Source organism: Schistocerca americana, chromosome X (assembly GCF_021461395.2).
Source record: "Schistocerca americana isolate TAMUIC-IGC-003095 chromosome X, iqSchAmer2.1, whole genome shotgun sequence".
Taxonomy (NCBI): Eukaryota; Metazoa; Arthropoda; class Insecta; order Orthoptera; family Acrididae; genus Schistocerca; species Schistocerca americana.
Window position 1 is genome coordinate 923,157,634 of NC_060130.1, and position 25,768 is coordinate 923,183,401.

At 35.5% G+C, this 25,768-nt stretch overlaps 1 protein-coding gene across 1 annotated transcript in view; it reads left to right on the forward strand.

The window, feature by feature from the left end:
- Window positions 1-5,940, forward strand: part of LOC124556716 (pleckstrin homology domain-containing family G member 7-like) — a 177,346-nt gene extending 171,406 nt beyond the window's left edge. Inside the window, exon 8 of the mRNA XM_047130704.1 lies at window positions 395-5,940. Coding sequence (XP_046986660.1) covers window positions 395-508 — 114 coding nt within the window. The 3' untranslated portion in view covers window positions 509-5,940. The remainder of the gene's footprint in view (window positions 1-394) is intronic.
- Window positions 5,941-25,768: the final 19,828 nt, after the last annotated feature.

Consider the following 25,768-nt stretch of genomic DNA (forward strand, 5'->3'; position numbering starts at 1 on the left):
TATATCTATAAAGTGTATTCTGTTCCAAAGAAAGATGAACTTTTGGGTCTTTTGCATCTCATGTCCTCAGAGGCCTTCCTTCTAGATGTGAATCGCAGTATTGTGTATGTGTGTGGGGGGGGGGCGGGGAGAGAAGAGAGAGAAAGGGGGGGAGGGAGGGGTGGAAGGTTAAGCAGTGATTGGGGAGTCTGACAGAGCAACTGTTAAGTTTGTGTTTCCACATGAATTTTCAAACAAATGCCTCCATGTGTTTACTAGATTTATTCACGAAGTTCTATTCAAGTAAACATAATCAGTATTACTTTCTTGAATTTTTGCAGTGTGTCAGTCATTTAACTACTTTAGTATATATTTACGAAAATAGACTAATGTTCTGATGCTCACTGTCTTGTAGCAAACGTGGCTGCTGAAGCTTAGAGACACCCAGGACAAGTGGAAACGGACACTTCAACATACAGTCTTTCGTTCACCCCGTCTGTCCACCTGCAGTGCAAAGTCTTCCACCTGACTACCTTCTGATATTGGGTTGTCTTCAAGCATGATATGAAACATAATGAAACGTTATTTTTTGTATAATTCTTCTAGATAAGTGTACTGAATGTGAAATAACTATGTTATGAAGATATCTATTATTTACAACATAATGAAGTACCAGGCATGAAAAGAAAGTTGTTTTTACAGAAAGAATATATTTTATCTAAAATTTAGGCATATAATATATTTAATTAAAAATTAATCACATTGTAAGTGGGAATATAAGTTAACCAGATGTGGAGTAATTTTCATATACATTTCTTACTTTTTTAACTTTTAAATTCATATATTATGTTCCCACTGACATATTTTTAATGAAAATTTTGATATTTAATATTTGACTGGTGCTGTGGCACAACTAAATACAATCATTATGAGTAATAGAACTTGCAAGATTGTTATTTTTGTTGTGGGAAAAATATTTTACTAAAAGTAATTGCACACAGTATTTAATTGTAAATGAACCATGTTCTCAGAAAATATGACTTATATTTGGATGAAATTACTGAAACAACAGTAACAACCAATTGAAATGTATCTTAAATTGTGTTTTTCTTCAGTTGATCTATGCTGTTTTCCTCCAAAGAATGGAACATGCTTCATAGCATACTGTACAAGCAACATGTCTCAGTTTGTAAGAAATGACTGATGATCAACTTAATACTTTTTTTTACCTTTTACGCGATCTCATGTAGTTTATGGTGTTTGTGGTCATGATCATGAGAAGAAACACTTGTGATCTGTAATAAAAGCAGTGCGTGATGAAGTATATGGAATGTGCTGGCTTTGTTGTCTAAGAGTAGTAATATGTGTGATATACATTGTTCTCCAGAACTATTATGACACTTTGCATAACAATGAATTCCAACTAGTTTCCCTTTGATTCTTTAAAAGTTATAAGAATGTGATGAAAAATGGTGACTAAAAGCTGTCCAAACAAATGAATGTGAATGTAGTAACAATAATCCAAGGGCTATACTAATATCTCCAAAGGAAATATTCAGTATGTGAAGAAATTATTTGTCTTCCATGTTCTTCTTGGTTCACAGAAATTAAATATTCTATTGTTGTTACTTGATGCAATTACTGTAAATGAATTCACTTTATTTGTATATACTGGATTCAATGCCAAACAAAACAGAATTACTTGACTGACAAACTGCAAACTATCTTCAACAATATAGTACTATATTTTGATCCATGTAGGTGTCTGCATTATGACTCATTCATGTGTTTGGAATCTCAGTGAATATTCTTAAATTGTTGCATGTTAGTAATATTCTTTTGTCAGAAATTAGTAATGCATTGTGTTTATATTGTTAAATAATCTGCATGTAATTGTTGTATTTAATTTTCTCTTGTTCATGAATATCTACCAACAGGACCATGTTTCCATCACTCCCTAGATTCTTAACACTGAAACAGTACAAGTGAATCTGCTCTAGTGTGATCCATAAATTTGTTTCAGTGATTGCAAGTGTGAAATGTGAACTATATCCACAAACGTTTAAAAATGGATATGTAAGTATTGTTCTGTAATGATAAATTTGTATCTTAATTAATTTATAGACACTGAGCCACTTGCTTAAGGGATAATACTTTTTCTCATGTTTTCTACGTTTTATGATAGAAATATTACTTTCTGAACTAAAGGTGTTTCTCATAATAAGTGTGAGCAGCTGCCATATGATGAAAGCTAATGAAGATTCACGTCACTGTAAATAACTACCAGCTGAGAAACTAAAGATATAATATATCCTGGAAGCTGAGATCTTCCATAATGACCCTTCTAGGTAATTACTGTGAGTTATTTTGGGTACTGTATTCTGCAGTTTTGGGGATCTCATAATTATTTCGTTTTCTTAATATACAATGATCAAGGAATTCTATATTTCACAGTGTAGTCAAATCTATTCTTGTGAATGTAATTTCATTTCGCAGGAGTATTGTGATTTCCTTCACACTAGGATTTGAATTCAGTTACTGCATGAGAATACTTACATACTCTGTAGTCAAAATTTCCACCTCAGTATCCTAAAGATAAAAGATAAGTTTGACCATTTAAATGATTCAGTACATTTAATAAGTTCAGAGAATTCCACCGTCTTCTGCAAGATAATCATCTTTGATGTATCTCTGTTGCTGAAATCAAAGCTGGAAGTACATATCGAAACAATATTATTTCTGATTTGTTTGCTAATACTAGGCTTAGCACCAAAAAATCTGGAAAACTGTGTCACTCACAGGAACATTAACAGTCCATAGATATGAGAAGTCAATGATAATAATTAGCAGTCAAAACTGATATCCTTAAATAATAAAAATTTAGCTACAAAAGATATGCCATTCTCTGAGACTGTGTGTATTGGACCTCAGAGAATTGTAACATGTGTTTCATCATTCAGGTAAGTCCATGAAAAACTAATATTTTAACTAAGAAATGTGTGGGAAATGCAGGTAATAAATAATCATGTGTCTTCATTTATGAAGGACTGACTGAGGCAATTTGGTTTCTATAGTTTACCACATTTATAAGAGACAAAATCCAAATACTCCCAGCAATATTTAGATACATTACAGAAATCTGGCTGATGATGCAAATGAGTGGAGTTTCGAATGAACTGGCAACAAACTGAATTTCATATTTGCCATGCATAAATATCATAAAGAGATTATGCAAGAAGAAAAAACAAAGTACCTACCAGCATAGTAAATTAAAATTTATTTGGTGTAGGCATATTATAAAGATGATGTGGTAATCATTGTAAATAGAGGATACTTATGGTATGGATTAGAAAAGGTGAGTGCTAAGTGCATCAAACAAGTAGAGAAAAGCTGTATAATACTAGAATATGTCCATTTCAAAATAAGATAAAAATTATTTACAGATAACAGGAAATGAAACAATTTTTTTCCAAATTGTAATTCAGTAATCTATTGAACGAAAACATATAGCCCTCATTGATGAACACATACTAATGAGTTTTTCGTATTGAGTCCAACACAAAAAATTAATACACTATTTTCTTGCATTAAGGTAGATTCCCCTGTATAGTCGCAACTTCTTTGAAGTGTACAAATCTTCAGGTATTTGGAAACACTATCATTACACACAAATCTTCTGTAATGTTTATGTTTCCAACAATTTGAAAAATTCACATTCAGTCAGCCTACATGCTCAGTCATACTACATATGTCTATTCAAGCAGTTTTCATGATTGAGTTTGTTTTAATTGTTATGTCCCTGCTCCCTGCTTCTCCAGTTTTACAAGATGGATGAGTGATCAGAAATTGATCACATTTATACGATAAAGCCAGATTTCAATGACAAAGCTGGAACATACAGAATTTGAAACTGAAAGTTAAGTGCATAGCATTACTTCTGGTGCACAGTGTTAAGTAATAAGTGTTTTGTCAATTAAGTAAAGGATATGAATTCGAGCCCACACTTGGGACACAGCTTTCATCAGTCAGATCGTTTTATTATGATGCACACACTGTTACAAAGTAAAATATTTGTTTCAGTATGTTGATTTCAGCAAATGTTTCACTAAAACCTAATACTGATCTGCATATAAACTGTATTGGTCTTTTGGTGTTCCATGCAAGACAAAGTAATTTCCAATAGTTAAGACGGGCTTTAAATGTGCTACATGTTTTCATTTCATAATACATTGCCACCCTGTAACAAAATCAGCCTTCACATAAACACTAAGTTTGGTATCATACTACATCTCTTCTTTCTTCCCTTTGATTTTCTTCTGTTGGAGAGGTCCCTAAAATAAAATTTAGTTAATTATTTAGAAGCCAGTGTTCTAGTCTCCAATGTTGCCAGCTTCTGCTACCAACATGTTCTAATTGTTTTTTCACTGAATCAAAATGCAAAATATGAATTACGTAGCAAAGAACAAAAGTATTATTAATGTTTATCCATTTTCCAACCCTGAGATTAGATACACACAATATCATTAATATAATAAGTACATATGTAAAACTGTGAGAAATGATAGTTACAGAACTGTGGTTATTGTTCCTAACATCCAGGCAATTTGTAATAATCAGTTATCTTAGTAACTAATGTATTTTTGCTTTAGGAAAACAAAACTTTCACTACTTACTCCTAACCAGAACTGATATTTCACATATCTGTTTTTATTTGTTGAAGCCTGATGCAAATCATTCAGTCAATTTAGAAAAATGCATTCTAGCATTTTCTTGAATTTCTTGCTAAAATATGGTAAAATTTAAAAAAATAGATCTTTCAATATTTCCAACCCAGATTTTAAAAATTATAATTTATGAGTGACCTGAATTTTAAGTATGATTGTAAAATGTTCTTATACTTAAAGTAATGATCACTTTATGCAATGTACATATGGCATTTTATCCCAGAAACATTTCTCTAAAAAAGATATTTAATCAATATATGATATAGTTTAATGTGTCAGTCGTTTTTGTTTTGTATACAAACACTTTAAATCCAGTGTTAATATATTTATAGTATGTAGAAAAGAGGTTTCATGCATGGTGAATGTTACAACTACTTACAATTGGTCATTGTGGAGCTCTGTCATATGATATACGAAATTAGATGTTCAGGTTTTTCATCTGATACTCCAAAAATGCCATATTACTTTCGCAAGGAATATCTCTAAATAATCATGTGTTTAAAGGCGTGTGATGTACTGTGAGTCAAGTGAAACGACTATATTTTTGACATTTTGTCAAATACAATGTAAAGAACGTTTACAGCTCTCTGATATGTTCATGAGCTGCCTTTATTACCACTACTGGAACCAAAATCAGTGTGTGGTAATTTTAAAAAACTTTAACAGAGTCTCAGAGTATAGGAGATTTTGTTCCCGTCTATGTGTATAAACTGCTAAATATAAGATATACAAAGTAAAGATTATCTGTACTTAGATACATAACTATCCTAAACTGATACTTGTTATCCTTTATGCTAATGGATCTCAGAACATAAACCATGAGCCCTTTATGTTTCTGCTCCTTATAATTAAACTACATGAATGTTGTGGAGATTGGTTTAAATAAGTTAAATTTATATCTACTGATTAAGAAGCAACAGTGATTATAATTTATTAATCTTAAATCCAGTACAACACAGCCTATGCCAATTGGAAATAATGCTTACCGTAAATATGACATCAACAAATACGAAGGAGAAAATTGTTTTATTTTCTGCTGTATATAAGTGAAATAGTTCATGCAATATTAGTCTTGCACAAATTATGAATTATTACTCCATTAATGGAATTAGTACCAATATATGTATCTTGACAATCAACTAAAATATATTTAGAAATCCCTGAATTATATTTCTTCTAATTATAAAACAAAGTATTATGGTCAAGATTACTTAATTGTCACACATTTGAACTTTTATTATCTTTACCAGGAACATTTGTAATAAAAACCATAACCAGATAAATGTTCACAAGTGATTTGTGTATTTTTGTATGCTCCAAGAAATACTTTATAATTCATCCTATCTGTTTATGAGGTATTATATTACACTACTTGACAATTGCTAACGAACAGGAACAGTGCTGAATGACATGAAACATATTACATATTTAATAGAGGAAGAGTGATATATTTATAACGAAAAATGGTACGGATTTCACCACATGGGAAACCAGGATAAAAGACATAACTAACTTCGGTTTTTGACACTGCTCAGACTCTCAATATAAATGTTGACATCAGACTCTCAGTAAAGAATATGCCCTCCATGGGGACTAATGCACAGTTTACATCTGTTATTCATACTGGCTTACAAAACTATTGAGGAGTCCTTGAGGTATGTTGTCCCACTCCTCTCTCAAGGCGGTTTTCAGTTCTTGAACGGTTCAGGGAGCAGTTGTTCATTGAGAAACACGTCTTTCAAGAGTATTTCAAACATGCACTATACGGCTTAGGTCTGAGAAGTATGCAGGATATGGCATAAGTTCAGTACCTTCACTTTCCATTGTGTCCTACACCTCAGCGGTCCTGTGTAGGCGGGCATTGTAATCCATAAACCAAAAGTCGGAACCTACCGTACCACTAAGCAGACAGACATGATCCAGAAAAATCTCCCTGCAACGTTGCTGTGCTTCAACGCGACGTCACGCAAAGATACGTTGCAGTGTTCATCCACTGTGCATAATGCCTGCTCACAACATGACGATTAATCCATACCAATGATATTAATGAACATTCTGTGGTGCGTAACATGTTTCCCTCTCTCTCCACACTAACTGATGGTCAGAATCACTTATCACACTGAACTAGGATTCGTCGGAGGACGTAACTCTCGATCAGTGTTGCTGATCCCAACCAACATGCCTCCTAAACCAACGAACTCTTTCTCAATAATGGCATGGTTGAAGGAGAGTGCATTAAATAGGCTTCTGAACATACAATCCAGCCTGATTTAATCGTTACGAAATTGTTCTGGCAGTCATGTGTACCTGTAGCAGTTGCAAGGTCTGCAGCAATCTGACTAGGAGTGAGATACGTGTTCCTTTTCGCCACTAGGGCTACATATCGATCCTCTTACGCTGTTGTAGTGCACCTGTGACCACCGGCATACTTTTGCTTACCATTTCCGACCTCAGCAGCCTTTTTTAAATGACACTTTCGGACACAATCATTACTGTGACCACAGTAGCAAAACATTTACCGGTTTCGAACCATCCAACTCTTCGTCCATGACTGTAAGCGTTAAACTGATGTTTAGAAGATACTTTGCCATACCATACAGAATGACATCTCATCGGTTCCACAACAACCTTCATCAAGCAACGTACTGCATTAAATGCCAAATCCACGTAGAGTGTTCATGCCTGGGCTTCACTGCACATAACATGTTCCACCCTCTAGATTTCCTTTTGCTGTCAATGGTCAGGTGCTGTGTAGCAATTCTCGGTTCTTCTGCAGCAATTCGCAGTTTTCCTTAGCAGTTGTCAAGCAGTGCATTTGCTTAATAGCTGTGGCAGAATATCACTTATGGGACTGCTTTATTACCAGGTCTTGAAGCCCACCAGAAACATCAGTATAGTGTACAAAGCTACCGTTGTTATAATAATATTTGAATTCATTTTGCCACCAGTATCTCTATGAAAGTACTTCTGTTCTTAGGGGACATTCCAGTCATATGTAGAATCAGATAACTATGTTACGCTGTTAATTTAGGATAGAATATAAACTGTACAAAATTGTTCTTTCTTCTCCTTTGATTATAAGCGTATCATAATATACAGTGAACTCTAAACTGAACAATATTCAGAGAATTAAAGTGCAATATCAGTGAGAAAGAGCGAATGGGGTATTTATGTAACAAATGTGGGAAAGCTAATTTCATGAGAGGAGAAACACAGGAATAACCAGCATGTTGAAAAGCTCCTTACAGATGATGTACAGAATGAAAGATAACTTAACCTGAGCTTAAGTTGACCCACTAGACACTATGTGGAGAATAGCGTACCCTCTACATGCTGCACCACATGGCAGTACATTGACTTTAAAAAAAAAGTAAGGAAGCATATTTCTTCATACTGTGGGTGACACAATGACATAGTATCGTAAACAATGATGAATATGTATAGCAATGGGACCGTATATTCTTAGAACAACAAGCTACTAATACAAACTTTTGATCTCTCTGTTGTTGCACACATATGTTACACATGTCACTGGACTAATATTAATTTTTTGTGGTTATGCATAACAGCCATGGTGTAGGAACCAGTCAAATGAGATGAAATGGTATACTACTATACTCCACAGTAATTCTTCAGTAATTTAACATATTTAAGTACTAATGCTAAGAGGCTCAACATACTACATACATGTTAAGTGTAGTAGAGTGACATACAGTGAGCTTAGTGAGTGTGCCAGTTACAATCCACCATAACTAACTTACTACCAAACAGAAACTGTGAAGAAAAAATTAGTTTTCTTCAATAATAAGGTTCAGTAAATGAAATAATGATACTGATTCTAATGAGATCCTCATGATGTTGAATTACAAGTTCATTCACTCTCAAAAGACACTTTCAGGCGCCACAATCTTTCAGATTCATTTAGTTATTGCTACCAAATCGTATGCTTTAAGATAAGAGAATAATGTCACAGGAGCTGTGATCTGAGGTGTAAAGGGATTGAGGTACCACAAAACATTTTTAAAACTCGGTAATGGAGTAGAGTGGAACAAGGTATATCATTGTGGCATAGCGACCAGTTCAGCATGTCAAGTACCCAGATATACAAATGATAATTTTTCTGTTGATTGTGAATCACATTTCTTAATGGACAATCATTTCCTATCAGGAAAGCAAACTATAATTAACATGGATTAAATTTTCTCCACTAAGACTTTCTTGGACTTCATGAAGTTTAGCTGTGACATTCCTGATTATGATGACTTTTTTCAAGATCTTATTCGAAAATCTAGATTTTGACAAACCTCCTGCCTTCTTCTTCTTTTGCTTTGCTGAACTGCGTTTTGAAAATACTTTATCAACCGAAATTCCTTTAAAACATTGTGATGAGGAGTATCATGCACGAATTTCAATAGTTCTCTTACTGCTAATTCATAACAGCAGTGTCGGAGATGTTTGAGCCAGTCATCTTGATCATTCTCGAGGCTGATGGTCTTGTAGTGTAAAGATCACTTTCATTCTATCTCTAGTACACCATAACTGCCTTAAACAAACAAAATTGCTTTAAATAACTTGAAGACTGATCCCATGAACAAATGCACACTCCATACACGACTTGATATTTTGCAGAACTTTAGGAAATGGTAGTCTTAACCCAAGACCAGAGAGTAAATCCTTACTCAAAACTGTTATCACTCATTTTCAAAAAACAGAAATTATGTGGACAGCCAGTGAATTAACATTTACACTATGGAGCTCAAATTTTTAATGAAACTCATCTGTTGCTGCACCCAAGGATTTATCTGCAGAGATTCTGATTGGAGGACTCTGCAGTCTGTACTATATTTGTTGACATCATGCATATATGGAGAAATTGACTGAGTACAGTTTTATGCTGCTGAATAATGTAATGAAATTAATTTTCTTTTATTTAAGTGCACTTCAGTCTATTTAACTCTATTATAATGGTATATATATTTAATGATCCATTTATCTGTTAAAAGTTCATAGTAGCTGCTACTCCATAGCTTGTATCTATTTACTGAAAACCATACTGCACCATCAGCTGCTGTGACTAACCACTTTATTTATGCTGCTAGTTCCAGTGCTAACAAATTATCATCAAGTGCATATGGAACTGGTTACATAATTAAAGTGATTCATCATAGCACATATTGGTGGTTCAATTTAACTTTGAAACACCTATATTGCATCTGGTGAACTTACTTCTCTGAGTATTATTGTTATCATGACACAGTTTCATCATACAACATAATTCCTCTTTCATACAGGTATGGCCAACTGCATATGCTGAATGAAAAAGTTTCGAACTTTGAATAGGTTTTTGCACAAAGAGTTTTGACATAAGGAACCATGGGTCTGCATGTGTCTTTTGTTGAGTTGCACAGTGAATACCGGCACATCAGTGTCAATGTGTGTACTTATTTGGTGTTTTCTTTTTATCGAAAACATTGACTTTCATTTTAGTGGTCGGTATATGTCTTTGGAGCTCGAGATCCAGCCAACTGGTTTTCCTTTTATCTGTAGGGGCACAGGAAACTTAATTGTTAAATATTTTCAAGTATAGCTTTTAGTTGTAATCTAAATCTGTCAGTCTATATTAGAAGAAATTGTTGAGAGGAAAGCTTTGGCCTTTCACCACACTCCTTATGGGAATATTTCAAATCACTTTCTGACACTTTCCTCAAATAAGTATTATTTCCGAAAGTTAAAACTACCACTCTTGTAAAAAGGTCGTGCTGAAATGGATCAGATGTACCCATGGAGGTGAATGTTTCACTTTTTTCGCCATTGAGCTGCGTTTTGACAATGATACAGTGCAGCTGTAGAGCTTTGTCTATGTTATTATGTGGCAAACTTCAGCCACACAATACTGTTAGTACTCTCTCTTTCACTAATCAGTTTATTGAGTCTCGGAATTTTATTATTTATATTATAAGGCATATTGCTAGTATATCTAAACATAATTAAGAGTAGTATGTGTTCATGACATATCCACAGTCCATGTACGATACGTTTATTCAATGAATACCATCAGCAGCTTCACAGTACATTTGGTGTTTCACACCACATACTAATAACAACGACCTACAGCTAGACAATGAGAGTAAATTTCGTGAATACAGTATCACAGTTCGCTCCATTCCTAGTATTTTTATGTCTCAGTAAATAACACAGCCATAGAACTTGAAGCAAATGGCGTAAAATGTGTGACAGATATTATAAAAAGATCATTAAAGTAAATATGTTTAATATAGAACGTATGATTTTATAGTTATCACTTATAACTATATCCTTTGGACCGCCATTTCGTGCTATAACTACATAATAACACCATATTTGAGTCAGAGTTTCTTCTGGTTTGACCTAATGCTGCTGCTGTGTCTGATTTTTACTCAGATACTGTGTTGTTCTGATGCCTAGCACAGCAAACATTTTGCATATGATCTTCAGTTGGTGAACACTCCTAATATTCTTTATTTATTTATTTATTTCTCTACAGCTGGAAATAATTCAAGATTTTAAAAATTTCTGGCTTGTGTAAAGTAATAGTGTTGTTCAGTTGACATGATCATTGCCAACACTTCCCACTGGTCAAAGTGGCCTTGTTTGACTAGGAAGCACACAATCTTCAAGTCTTAGTTACCGATACATTCATCTCTATCATCTACCATGGTAGACTGCAATTGTTGCTAAAAACATGCGAAGCCTTTATGTTCTCCATGCTCGTTTGTTTATTTCAGTAATCTATACATGAACCAGGCCAAGTTCTAGCAGGAACCGAATATGTACCTCAGATATTGAATGGGGACATTGAGGAGAGACTCTATAAAATGAGAATTTTTAACTGATTTCCAAGTGGCGAGATCTTTATGAAGATTTAGCTCACTATCTAGCTCGTAAATGACTGATCATAAAAGCTTTGACCGAGTTTGTTATTGGAGCCAGAGACAAAGGACTCTTCAGATTAGTTACAGTATCTTGTGGGAATGTCATGAACTGCTGTCACTATGAAATACGTTCAGACTATTGAGTAGAATTAATTTGAATAATAATGAAGAAAGCTGCATATTTTGGAAGCAATATCACTACTTCTCTTTTGTGCATCAGAAATATGATACACTTTGTTAGTTATGTAGTGAGAAAAGAGATATTGAAACCAAGATGTTAGCCATATTCACATACTTCATGTATTTTAGTATACTTTCGTAATACTCTCAGATACGATCTGTAACGCACTGCAAACAGGAATGTAAACAAGACATGGTCTCTCAAAAGTTATGTGTATCCAAATATAGTACTACTGGTGAGTTTAGTAGAGAAAAATATGGAAACAAATAACAAAATGAAAACAAGGCCTTTGGTTTACAAAGGGGCATTATTCTCAGTAGCTGAAAAAGAGAACAAAGCACTCTAACGAACGCCCAGCTAATGACCCACGTAGAAACTACATTCGCTGCACCAGCAACAATAAAAAGAAAAAATATAGCTCATGTATGAGGAAAGCGACAAATTCCTAATCCCAGAACAGAACATCTCATGAGACAACAGCTTGTAGAGACTTCAAATATTGTACTGCAACAATCCAAACTGCCTCAGTTTTCGAGTCAACACAGATTAAGGGCTATTCTTATTCTTCACAATAAAACTGATATCAGATTCGCTTCACCCCTTTCATCTTACCATTATTGCATTACTTGTGCTCGCTCTTTACCTTGACTCTTCCTTCACTAGTAATGATTAGATTCAATTTTGTGTCAACGTTTTCGTCACATCGCAGGAAAACGCAAACGATTCCTCTCAGAGGCTTAATTCTACAAATATATATGATTCCTCTAGATCCTTCTGTTTTAAACATATGTTCTGCCAGGGACAGTTTTATAGTAATTGAGTTTGGAACTTTACAGTGGGAGAGGTGTTGAGCAACCATATTTTCTCCGTATTCGCTTCCAGACGTTATTTTTGCTTGTATCAAATAAGGCACATTTGCTACATTTCACACTCAAAAGCTTTTCTCACTGTTGCCTGTGCGCCACTGATCCCTCCTCAGTTAGTCAACGATAGTGAGCCATGAGACGAAGCATTGTGCTCTGTGTCCTGTGTCTTGCTCAAAAATGTAAGATGAGTCATGATGTCTTACGTGAAATTCTTTGTTGTGAAACTTTTCACAGGCTTAGTGCTTCTTTGACTATAATAAACAAATCAAAAATTTCTTTCAAATTAACCAGTATGTCAGTATCCTCATCAACCATATTACTAGTGAACTAGGATTAAATATCTTGCTCAGGCGTTGGTCAACAGCATGTAAAAATTTTAAAAAATGTATAACACTGAGCTGTAATAACATTATGCCACAGTGTTATTCGTTTTTAGAAGTCGCATTACTTACATTGTATTTGAACATACATGGATTTTGTAACCAGGCTTAATCATTTTAGTCCAAATAATAACATGGGGGTTGTTGTTTAGTCTTCAGTCCAAAGACCGTTTTGATACAGTTCTCCACACTATTTTATTGTGTGCAACACGCTTCATTTCTGCATAACTATTGCAACCTACATCCATTTGAACCTGCTTATTGCCTTGAAACCCTGGTCTCCATCTACAGTTTCCACCATTGACACTTTCATCCATTAACAAACTGAGAATCCCTTGACGCCTCAGAATGTGTCCTGTCAATTGATTCTTTCTTTTAGTCAAGTTGTGCTCCAAATTTCATTTTTCCTCAATTTAGTTAAGTAGATCCTCATCAGTTATTTCATCTAACCACATAATGTTCAACGTTCTGATGTACCACTACTTTTGAAAAGGTTTCTTTTATTGTCTTGTCTCAACTGCTTATCATCCAAATTTTTTTACATCCTGACAAATACCTTCAGGAAATGTTTCCAAAGATTTGGATTTATGTTAGATGTTAACAAATTTCTCTTCTGTCGAAACCCTTTTCTTCTATTGCCAGTCTTCATTTTATATCCTCTCTACCTTGTCCATCGCCAGTTATTTTGCTCCCCAAATAGCAAACCTCAAAGACTTACTTTCAGTGCTTCATTCCATAACCCACTTTTATCACTGTCACCTGATCTAATTCAACTAAATGCCATTACCCTTGTTTTACACTTGTTGATACGCATCTTACAATCTCTTTTCTTATAACCTCTCTATCTATTTTGGTCAACTGTTCTTCCAGTCCCTTTGCCATCTCCGAGAGATTTTCCAGTGTTATTGGCATAGTGCAAAATTTTATATCTCCTTCTGAAATTTTATTTCTCTTTCCAAATGCCTCCTTGGCTTCCTTTACTGCTTGGTCAATCGACAGTTTGAAATGCATCACAGATAATCTGTAACCATGTCTCATTCCAATCCCAACAACTGCATCCCTTTCATGCCCTTCGACTCTAACAACTACATTCTGATTTCTGTACAAGTTGAAGATCACTCTTCGCGCCCTGTATTTTACCCCTGATACTTTCAGAATTTCGAAGAGTGTACTCAAGTCAACATAGTCAAAAGCTTTCTCCAAATCTGCAGATGCTATTGACGCAGGTTTGCCTTTCTTTCCGCATTTTAAGACAAGACACGGGGCCAGTGTGGCTTTGCTTCTACCTACATTTCTCCGAAACTGCAATTGGTCAGAGGTTGGTTTCTATAATTTTTCCCCATTCTTCTGTAAATAATTCGTGTCAGCATTTTGCAACCATGATGTATTAAACTAATGGTACAGTAATATTCACATCTGTCAGCACCGCCTTCTTAAGAACAGGAATTGTTATAGTCTTCTTGAAATATCAGCGTCTTTCACTTTACAAATCCTGCACGCAAGATGGAATAGTTTCTCAAGAATCTCAATGTTTCTGAGGGAATGTCGTCTACTCCAAGGGAGAGAATTTGACTTACCAATTTCACAGCTCAGTCAAATTTCTTTGGCAGTATCATATTTTCCATCCGTGTTTCATCCTTCCATTCTTTGTTTTGTATGAGCTTGCCATCTGAGCTCTTGATAGTTATACAGCTGTTTCTCTTTTCTCCAATAGTCTGCCTAACTTTTTTATAGGTGAACTCTCTCTTTCCATTCATTATGCATGCCTCTACAGCCTTACATGTATCCTCTGAGCATTCCTGTGTAGCCATTTTACACTTTCTGTCACACTCCATTTTTAAACGTCTGAATTCTCTTTCACCTACTTCATTTGCAGCATTTTCATATCTCCTCTTTCTGTCAGTTAAATTAAGTATATCTGTTGCCTATGAACTTCTACAAGGCTTATATTTTTACCTATTTGATCATCTACTGTACTCACTGTTTGCTATCATTTCTCTAAGCTATCCATTTGTCTTCTATTGCACCCATTTCCCTTGCTTCAGTCAATCATTACCTAATGATCCCTCTGAAACACTCAACATCTTCTAATTCTTTCAACTTCTCCAGACACCCTCTTCTTAATTTCTTACCTTTTACAATTTCTTCTTCTTTAATCTGCAGTTCATGACAAATAAATTATGGTCAGAGAGTGTATGTGTCTCTGGAAATGTTTTGTAGTTTAAAATCTGGTTTATAAATTTCTGTCTTACCATTATGTAATCTATTTGAAAATTTAAAATGCTTCCTCATCTTTTCCACGAGCGAAATAGTCCTCTAGTGATTTTTAAACCAGGTATTAGCAACAATTAAATTGTGTTGGGAGCTATATTTTACCATGTGGCTTTGCCTTACATTTCTCTCACCCAGTCTACGCTCTACAATTTTTTCAACTTGTCCTTTTCGTACAATCTAATTCCAGTTCTGCATTACAATTACATTTTCCTGTCCCTTAACTATGAGAATAATGTCTTTTCTCTCAGCAACCATTTTTCAATCTGTTCATCATCTGTGGAGCAAGTTGCCATATAAACTTGTACTAGTATAGTGGGTGTTGGTTCGCCTCTGTTGCGGCTAGATAATCCATTCACTATGCTGTCCATAGTAGCTAACCCACAATCATATTTTCTTATTCATTATTAGACCTAGTCCTGCATTAACCCTATGTGATTTTGTATTTATTACCCTGTACTCACCAAACGTCCTGTTCTCCCCACCACTGCACTTGACTTTCCTAACATACCTAACTCCAACCTATCCATTTCCCTTTTGAAATTCTCTAATCCACCTACCCTCCAATGAGTTAAATGATCGAAAATTCCTCGCTCCTACCTCTCATGAGTAGTCCCTGCCCGGAGGTCAATATGGACAACAAAAGTTTTGCATCACCTCTATATTTCGAAATTTATGCCACAATAAATGGGCTATGACACATGAATATTCATTTACAATGTGTCCAGATCACCAAATAAAAAAAAAGATAAACATTTTCTAATGACTAAATCGTCTGCTTCCAATGGAGGGTTTTTCACAGCACTCCGGAGCAATGTAAATATGTGGTGGAGTGTCTCCTTGCTCGGATACCGGTTTGAAGCTGTTGTGGCATACCATCAAAGAGATCATCAGTCCATCCCTGTCCCAGATTGTCCAACTCTTGGCAACTGTGTGTTAAGTGGTGCAGAAGTACCAGTCATTGGCAGTGTCCAAAAACAGCTCGTTTCAGTTGAGTCCACCCATGTTTGACAGGGTTCGGGTTCAGTGAACAGGCAGGCCACTGTATTCTGGTGATCCAAGTATGCTGAAGGAACGTATTTACGAGAACAGTACGATGTCCACTTGAGTTATCACCGATGAAGATGAAAACCTTTCCCAATGTTGACGATGTGGTCTCAGTATTGGTTGCAGAATCCCATCGCTTTACTGTAGAGCAGTGATATTACCCTCAACAACCATTATAGTTGTATAGAATAAGAAGTAGTATATAGTTGTACGGCCTCATGTAATACTACCCCAGAACATCACTCCACCACCACCTTCTTGAACATGTGGGACGCAGTGTTAAGTCGTTCGATATTAACAGGTTGTCTCCTGAAGTGTTCTCTGCAATTATCAGAGTAAAAGCAGCTCCGAGTTTCATCGATAACCAACACACAACACCAATCCTCAGGCGTCCTTTCTGCATGATTTCTTGTACATTAGTAATGGAGTCTATGGTGTTGTGGTGTTCGCCATGATCGTCAGGAATGGAGATTCACATAATGCAATCGTCTCCTAACAGTTTGATGAGGTACATGACGTCCTGTGGCCTCTTCGAACGCCGAATTTCGTTCTGGAGCACTCAGCCCATGGTTATTTTGATTAAAAAGTCGTAGATACCTATCATCCTATGCAGCTGTCGAAAGTGGCCGGTCTGTGTGGTGTAAGACCACGAAAATACCTATCAATAGGAATCGATTCTATGTTCACATCACATCACTTTGACTCCCAAGCACATGTCGGACCATTGCCTTAGTTGACAAGCCTTCTGTGCGTGGTGTGATGATGTGGACCCGATAGTTGGTTGCAACTGTTCTTCATGGCATGATGGATGTTCACTCTACTGTTCCACAGATGTCTTTAATGCATCTCTACTGGTACTTTGCTTTTAACTGAAGTGTTATGATCGTCCAGTCACGCATGGCATTCTATCCATAGGCTGTGCTCATGGTAACTGTGTGTATGGTCTTCTGACTGATGCAGGAGTAATCATAATAGCAACACACCTGCAAGATATATTGGTGTGATGCAAGAATTTTGTTGATGTGTGTATTTTAACTCAGGGATATTTTACCAGGTGGATGCCATCATTATTAAGATGTACAGTAGAGGTACATGTCCTTGGGAAATATAATGGTTGTAGTTTCCCTTAGCTTTCAGCTGTGCTGCAGTATGAGCATTGCATGTTGGCTAATGTTACAAGATTAGATCAGTCAATCGTGTACGTTGTAGGCCATGTAACTACTGAAAAGGCTGCTGCCCGTCTTCAGGAAGCACATGTTTGTTTGGCCTCTCCACAGACAGCGCTCCACTGAAGTTGCACCTATGGTACACCTGTGTGCTTAGTAGAGGCACGAAGCCACCCCACCTTGGCATGGACCACAGTTTTTGGGAGATAATAGTAATAAATATTCAATAAGTTAATTCTGTCATCACCATTACTTCTCGAGCTAATAAGTGTTCCTACAGATGTCATTATTTTAGAGGGGTGAAACACATGTGAGAAGAAATAATAATAGAATTATGAGGTTTTTTGTGGAGTTGGTATTTCTTTACCAAGTATGGTATTTTTGTAAATCATCTCCAGCTGTTGGAAAATATTGTAGTATCTTATGAACCTCAGAGCGAGATATGTGTCAAACAGTAATTACTCACTGTCGCTACATACTGAGTAAGGAGCAGGTGCATTTGCTATGCTTTTTTTAACAACAATGATTTATCAAAACCTCAGAAACGCTTCTTTCTCATTTCTTAACTGCAGGATTTAGTTTCATAACCATTTATCAATGAAATAAAGAGTTTTTCTTTCCTGGAATCTTAATGAAGGACATTATGTATTAAATATTATTCCTCATATATTATTCGATGTGTATACACCGCAAATAAGCAATTTTTTTCTCAACAATATCAACATATCATCACACTCGAAGCACTGTCTAAGCTGAACAAGAATGGAATAGTAAGTCAGTCGTGACGTCCCTCGAAGAAAATTTCCGGAACTTGGAACTGGCTGACGAAAAATACGGATAGAGTGTGGATTATTGGGCCATCACACTTTGTAAACATTAGAAATGGAAAACACAGCCCTAAATATATTTGTATCGAGCGACTGATAGAGGATTTGTATTGCTAAAGAAAGAGATTCAATTCAGTGAGATGGGGTGGTCCCTTCAAGAAAGTCACGAATGGTTCCTTCTATCAATTCCCCTTTGACAGTATGTTAAATCCTGACAAAGATAAGAAAGAATCAGGTGTCAGTGCCATCTAGCCTGAACTGAGGAGACCTACAAAACAAAAGAGAGAACAAATTCAGTACCTTTGTGTCCTGTGAGCGAGATTACCTATGAAATGGGTAGATTATATCTGACTGAAAGACGTTAGCTCTCTAGGGGAAAATCACAGAAGTGTGATAGAAAGTGATATTTCTTCACAACAAGTGTATTTCACTTCTTATTGCTCATGCAGTATTGATACGGAAATCCGTAGTGCGACACTGTAATACTGAAACTGATGCCCCAATTATTTGAATTCTTCAAATTGCCTCTGGCGTATTACGAGCTTCTGGAAACCACGATGAACAGTTATAACAACGCTGATAAAAATTATTGTGAAAGTGAGTAGTTCAACAGAAAATTCAGAGCTGTTTTACAAATTTACTAATAGGGAGATGAAGGCGTTTTACAGTGAGGATGTGTGTCCATGGAGGTGGTTTGGGGAGACACAGAAGCTGTCTTTGTCGAAAATATGGAGCATGTTACATTTTATAAAGGAGTTGATGCGATGAACTGAATATTTTCCTTGCAAGCTGGAGACAATTTCACTGGACTGCGCTTCAATCGTGTAACAAGTGGGACATCTGCAGATTCTATAGAAGCTGTTTTCTTAATTTCCCAGAATTTGCGCATATTATACCAGTATAACAACTAACAAAAGCGTTGTACATAAGGACTGTAACGAAGTTAGGTGAACAGCTTCAGTCTGTTTTAACAAATTCCAGCTTCCTGTTCATGGTTTTAAAATGTAAAAGGTACAATTCCACGTTCTGGCCGTAGATGGGCCACTCGGGCATGACCGGCTGCCGTCTCAACCTCAGCCAATGGTGTCATTGGAAGCAGTATGGGGGGGGGGGATGTGGTCATCTCACCACTCTTCTAGTCGTTGTCATGTTTTTTGACCTTGGAATATTCGTCGAGTAGTTTCCCCAGCTGGCCTCATAATGCTGCGTGCACCCTGTACCAGTCCTCACACACAGAAAAGTCCTTGGCTCTACTGAGAATCGAACCCAGGTTCCCTGAATGGCAGTCAACTGTGCTGCCCACTGCGCTACAGAGGCAAACTCATGGCTTAGAATCGACAAGAAAAATATCTTCAAGAAACAGTGAACAGTGTATCTAAAAATGACACACATGCATGAAGTATTCTCATATTTACATATATGTTACTCGACAGAAAAAGTTCTACCACGAGTGAATATCATCTGGAGAGCATAAAATTTGAACAGGGACTGGCTGATGGTCTTACACTCGTAAGGTTAAAAAATGAAAATACGTTGTTGATAGTAAGATATTGGGAGGAGGTTGGAATTTTTTGAGGCTTCACTTACTTAGTAGCACGAAGGCCTCATATCTCAACACTTTGAAGAAGCAGAGAGCATTCTCATGTGTCTTGGCTAGTTCCTGATTGAATGATTCGTCAACATTGATTACTTGTGCCTCCTTTCCAGTCTAGAATTGATTATATGCTGTATTATGTAGGTTTTATTACCTTATATGCAGCTTCCTCGGACATATAGCTGATCAATTATTAGGGCAAGCACGATAAGACATAAGTCATTAACAGGCTCATCTGTTTCCATTGGCGGCTGGTGGGGTTCGTTTAGTTAGATCACAGCCAATTTGCTCCCTTATCTTTGCATTAGATTAGCTTGTGGCCTCTTGCTCAATTTCCAATGCCCTTGTCGTCGACGTGGATGTTAAAGCGTAATGTCCTTTCAATTTCTCAAAGGTTGCCATTGAAATATAGCCTGCTATTGAAGCACTTTGCAACCATTACCTCGGAAAAACACCAAGAGCAACAGTCCTTCTATTTTATGGCTTATTACAGCTGCCAATAGTCTCAATAAATGCTTATTTTGTGGCACTGACAAAAGCCTGTTGGTCTAAAGCTTGAACCAAACATTTATTTCGTAATAGATTTCACAGTCTCCACATAAGTGCTTCATATATCGCGTTTTCTGTGGGGTTGGTGTTGTACAAAGCGAGGCACAGTTAAGAGACCTTCGCACAAATACTGATGTTCGTAATTAGAATGGAATTCTATTGTCTGAGTAAGGGCCTTTTCTTTCTTTCTTTCGAAGATAAAGTGAAATTTTTTGTTAGCAATTTAGAATTGTGGGCTCCCAATCGCTGCTACGCTCTGGTCGGTATGAATTAAGTTTCCAAGGCTTCCGTATTCAACTGTCATTAACTTTACTTTGAGCAAAGTCTAAATCACTGTAATCTCTGAAACAAACTGGCTGCCGAGATTCAATACATTGCACTGTTCATAATCTTTATGGCTCCAAACTACTACCCCAGCATCAAATGCAGTGCTGACGTGATGATTCCATCTCCAATGGCAGGTGATACTTGAATCTTTTCTGAAAGTTGCGCTAAGCACTCACTGTTATCCTTCTTGTCTCAGAACAAAATCTGACACTACCGTTTCAGCGGTGCCAGTGTTTGATTTTTAAAAGAAGCTGTATGTATCTAACATTTGTATGAAAGCCCAGGCTTAAAGCATAAAACTGAGTTAAGATTATCATTGAAGGACATTCTTTGGATGATTATTTCCAAGTGCTCACCCTTGTATAGACTTGCAGCTGATTTCGACTGGCATTGCCATATTTCAGTCTGTGAAACTCATTTGAAATTATGTTATCCAATCATACCTTAGTATTGGTCCAGTGGATGTTTTTTGTAGCTAACCTTTTGTTAAAGGCTGCTCACCTTACAACTATTTAGAGTTTCTTTGTTACTATTTCGTTCTGAATATTCTACAACATTACCCAAAGTATTATAGCATACAGATGTCACATGCTAGAAATCGTTTTACAGTGAATAAAGAACTCTTCCCTAGTGTCAAATGTGTTTTTTGTTGAAACCCATAAAAAGGAAAATGGTAATTATTTTTATTGCAATCATGAGTGAATGTTTTATATACTTTTTCATTTAGATATTGAATCTTCTTTCCAAGGTGCATATTTTATCCCATGTGTTCTTGGTATATCTCTGTGCAACATAAGCATATTATTTAATAATGTGGGAAAGTTTACCCTCTCATGGCATTCTGCTCAACAGACATTTTGAATGATTAACGAATATCTGAATGGCAACTGTACACATTACTTTCAGATTACTTCTTTAGTGTTTTCGTCTAAAATAGGGTAACCAATGTATTTCGTTAGTGTTTTGAAACTTAATTTATAATTAACAACAATGAAACATTTTTTACCATAACTACACCTCACACCCTACTCTTATACTACTCTAAGCCACTCACATTTAACTGACATACATGTATCCATTACATTCCTTTGTTGTGTATTACAAAGGGAAAAACTGTCTCTCACACAGTGTATTTTCTGCATCTATGGACCTCATACTTGTCTCATTTCCTTTTACATGTGTATGATTATGAATCATGTGGCACATACATCTTCTTCCTACCACAGCTACTCTACTTGAAGTCGCCCTTCCCTCCCCACAATGCCACTCCCTTGAACCCTAGAGATCTATGACATCTCTTCTTTCATTTTTCTTGCATTAAAATCGAGCTCTACCACGAACAATTATTTTCAGCAAACGATGTTTAATTGTATCTCAACAGCACCTAGTCATATCACAATTTCTTACCAGCAGTGAGAGTCCCAATGAATCATGGAAATTTTAATATCAATATATTTGCAACTCTCCACTGCTACTTGTATTTTACCTCAATGTGTTCCACCTTCTACTCTTCTTGGATCTCTATATTAAGTGATCTGCCACTAACATGTGCTCAACAGATCCCACCAGCAGTGTGTTTCATGTAGTGTCACTAGTGTCTAGTACTCATAACTATGTAATTAGGTAGTGCTCTTTGTATATATTCTGTATGTACAAGAAAAAAGTCCCACAGTCATTTGCGTCCATTTTACATTCAAATCAATCCGCAGTACTACTCTGGAGTTGAGTAACCAAGTTTTGCGCCATTGACAACGTTATCATAATACAGGGGAATTCTACTGAAGATTCTGATATTAAAGTTTAACAAGATATGATGGGTAGACGTGGTATAGAATACAAAGATATACTATGCACATTGTCAGTAGTAACCCCTTAAATTATGGTTCATTCCCCAAAGAGAAGATTCCTTGCACATGTAGTAGTGGATAATAAAGCAACTCAACAGATTCATACAACTGACTATTTCTGGACAAATGTACAAAAGACACAACAAATCTTGTAACTACTTTATAGAATGAAAGGTATGTAACAGGATGCAAGATGTATTGCACTTTATGGATTTTAATGAGATATTAGATAGAAATAGATTATACAGAACACACTTCATATCTTCTAATGCATTATTAAATCACCATATTCTGTAGACAATGTCTAAATTTGTTATAAATGAGAATGTTAATGTAACACAACTTTAATTTCAAGTTATGTTTCAATTGTAATTCTGCTTTAACAGGGAACAATTTTAATTCATATCTCATATCTTTTAGATCATGGTCATACTTCAATGGCTTCAACTATTATGGCTATGTTTTTCTCATAAATTGCGTTACTGGTATCTTCCCTATACTGTAAACTATATTATAAGATATGACTATAGCCTTATAGTTTATTCAACTTCTATGAAAATAATTTCTGAAAGTAAAACAGTTTAGTTATTATAAAAGCTTAAATTATGTAGGGAATGGAATCAGTTAGGCTCAGAATGAATCACATTTATTGAACATTAACATATATCACTAATATAAATTTTCTGTGTAATAATGAGACTAGAAATAAATACAACAAAGAAAGTGTAAAACTGAATTATTAATGCTGTAGACAACGTGTGTGTGCTATTTTTGGCTATAGCTTTATGTGTGATCCATGTAACATACTTGAAATATAAATGCAGAATGCAGACTGAGTAAATATGATATTCTCTTTATAAAAAGCATCTACCATCTTCCACAGTCGCTTATTAGATTTTTAGATGCTTTCGGTTTAAGAGGATATTTCTGAGTAATCGTGTGTTTATTCCACAAAGTGTTAACTTACCAGAGGTAGACCCTGATTGAATTTGAGCGCTGGATTATGAACAATTGTTTTAGAATTCCGGCCAAGCTGAGTGGGGTTTTCAAATAAGGATCTAAAGCTTTCTATTTAAGTACAAGAGCGATGCGAATGTCACAGGAAACTAATGGAACTTTCACATAAGCATCTTTAATACTGTTACATCATGTATTTCACTAGCAGTATGTTCTACATAAATGAACCTCATACTCATCTAAATTCCTGTTACATCTGTTTGATCTTGGATCATGCATCATATACATCATCTGCCCACCATAAACTATTTTACTTGAAGTTCCCTTTCTCCCCAGTGTCATTTTCTTGGACCTTGGAGACCAATGACATCTCTTCTTCAATTTTTCTTACATTAAAATCCAGCTCTACCATGATCCATTATTTGTAGCAAATAATGTTTAATTGCATCTCAACAGCACCTAAGTACATCACTATCTCCTACCAGCAGTGAGAGTTCTAATGAATTGTACAAATGTTAATATCAGTATATTTAGTGCCGGTTGTATTTTACTTCATTGTGTTCTTCCTTCTACTCCTCCTGGATCTCTGTATTAAGTGATCTACCATGAACATGTGCTCAACAGATCCCACCAGCAATGTGTTTCATGTAGTGTCATTAGCATCTTGTAATCATATATATGTAATTAGGTAGTGTTCCTAGTATATATTCTACATGTAGAAGAAAAAATAACTCCCTCAGTAATTTGCGTCCATTTTACATTCAAATCAGACCACAGTAACACTCTGGTGTTGAATACCCAAGCTTTACACCATTGACAGCATTATCAGAATACATAGGACTCCTACCAAATATTTGGTTTCCTCAGACAACATTTAAGAGTTATATATATTTCATTTCTTTGTCAAAATTTAACAAGATATGATTGGTAGTCATGGCATAGACTACAAAGACATACTAAGCACATTGCAAGTAGTAACCCCTTCAATTATGGTTCATTCTTCAAACAGAAGACCCCTTGCACATTTCTTAATGGCTAATAAAGCAATGCAACAGTAATTGTACTACTGACAATTTCTGGACAAATGTACAGAAGACACAGCAAATTTGGTAACTACTTTCTAGAAGGAATGGCATGTAAACAGGACACAAGAGATAATTCACATTATGGATTTTAATAATATATCAGACAGAAATAGATTATATATAACCCATTTCATATAGACTAATGTATCATTAGATCATCATGTTCTGGACATAATATCTAAATTTGTAATAACTGAGAATGTTAATGCAATTCAACTTGGATTTCGAGTCATGTGGTAATAGTAATTCTGCTTGTAAATGGCTTTAATAGAGAGTGATTATAATTCATGTCTTACAGTTAATCATTATGCTTCACTAATACATCATTAAAACAGTGATGGCCGTGTATCTCTCTTAAATCGCATTACCAGTAACTTCACTACATTGAAAATTATATTATAAACATGACTGTAACCTTATAATTTATTTTGTTATGCAAACAATTTCTGCAAGTAAAAGAATGTAGTCATTATAAAAGCTTAAATTATATAGGGAATAGAATAGCTTAGCCTCAGAATGAGTCACATTTACTGAATGTTAACATATGTAAACCACATAATTTTTGTGTCATAATGAGACTAGAAGTAAGTACAACAAACAACATGTAAAACTGAATTATCGATGTTGTATACAGTGTGTGTGTTATTTATGTAACTTGTCTATTGCTTTATGTGTGCTCTATGTAACGTATATCAAATATAAATGCAGAATGACTAAATCTGATTTTTTCTTTACAAAAACGATCTATGACTGCTTTAATACATTTTGAGATGTATTTGATATCAGAGAATATTTCAGAGTTAGCATGGATTATTTCAAACAGCACTAACTTACCAGAAGTAGACCTAGATATAATTCGATTGCTGGATTACAAACAATTGCCTTAGAACTCCAGCTAGAGTGAGACTTTCAAAGAGAGATCAAAATCTTGTTATTCAAGTACAAAAGTGATAACAATGTCACAGAAAACCAGTGGAACTTTCATATATGCATCCATAATACTCTTAAATCATGTGTTTGACCAGCACACCAGTTGACTGTTACTATTTATAGCACT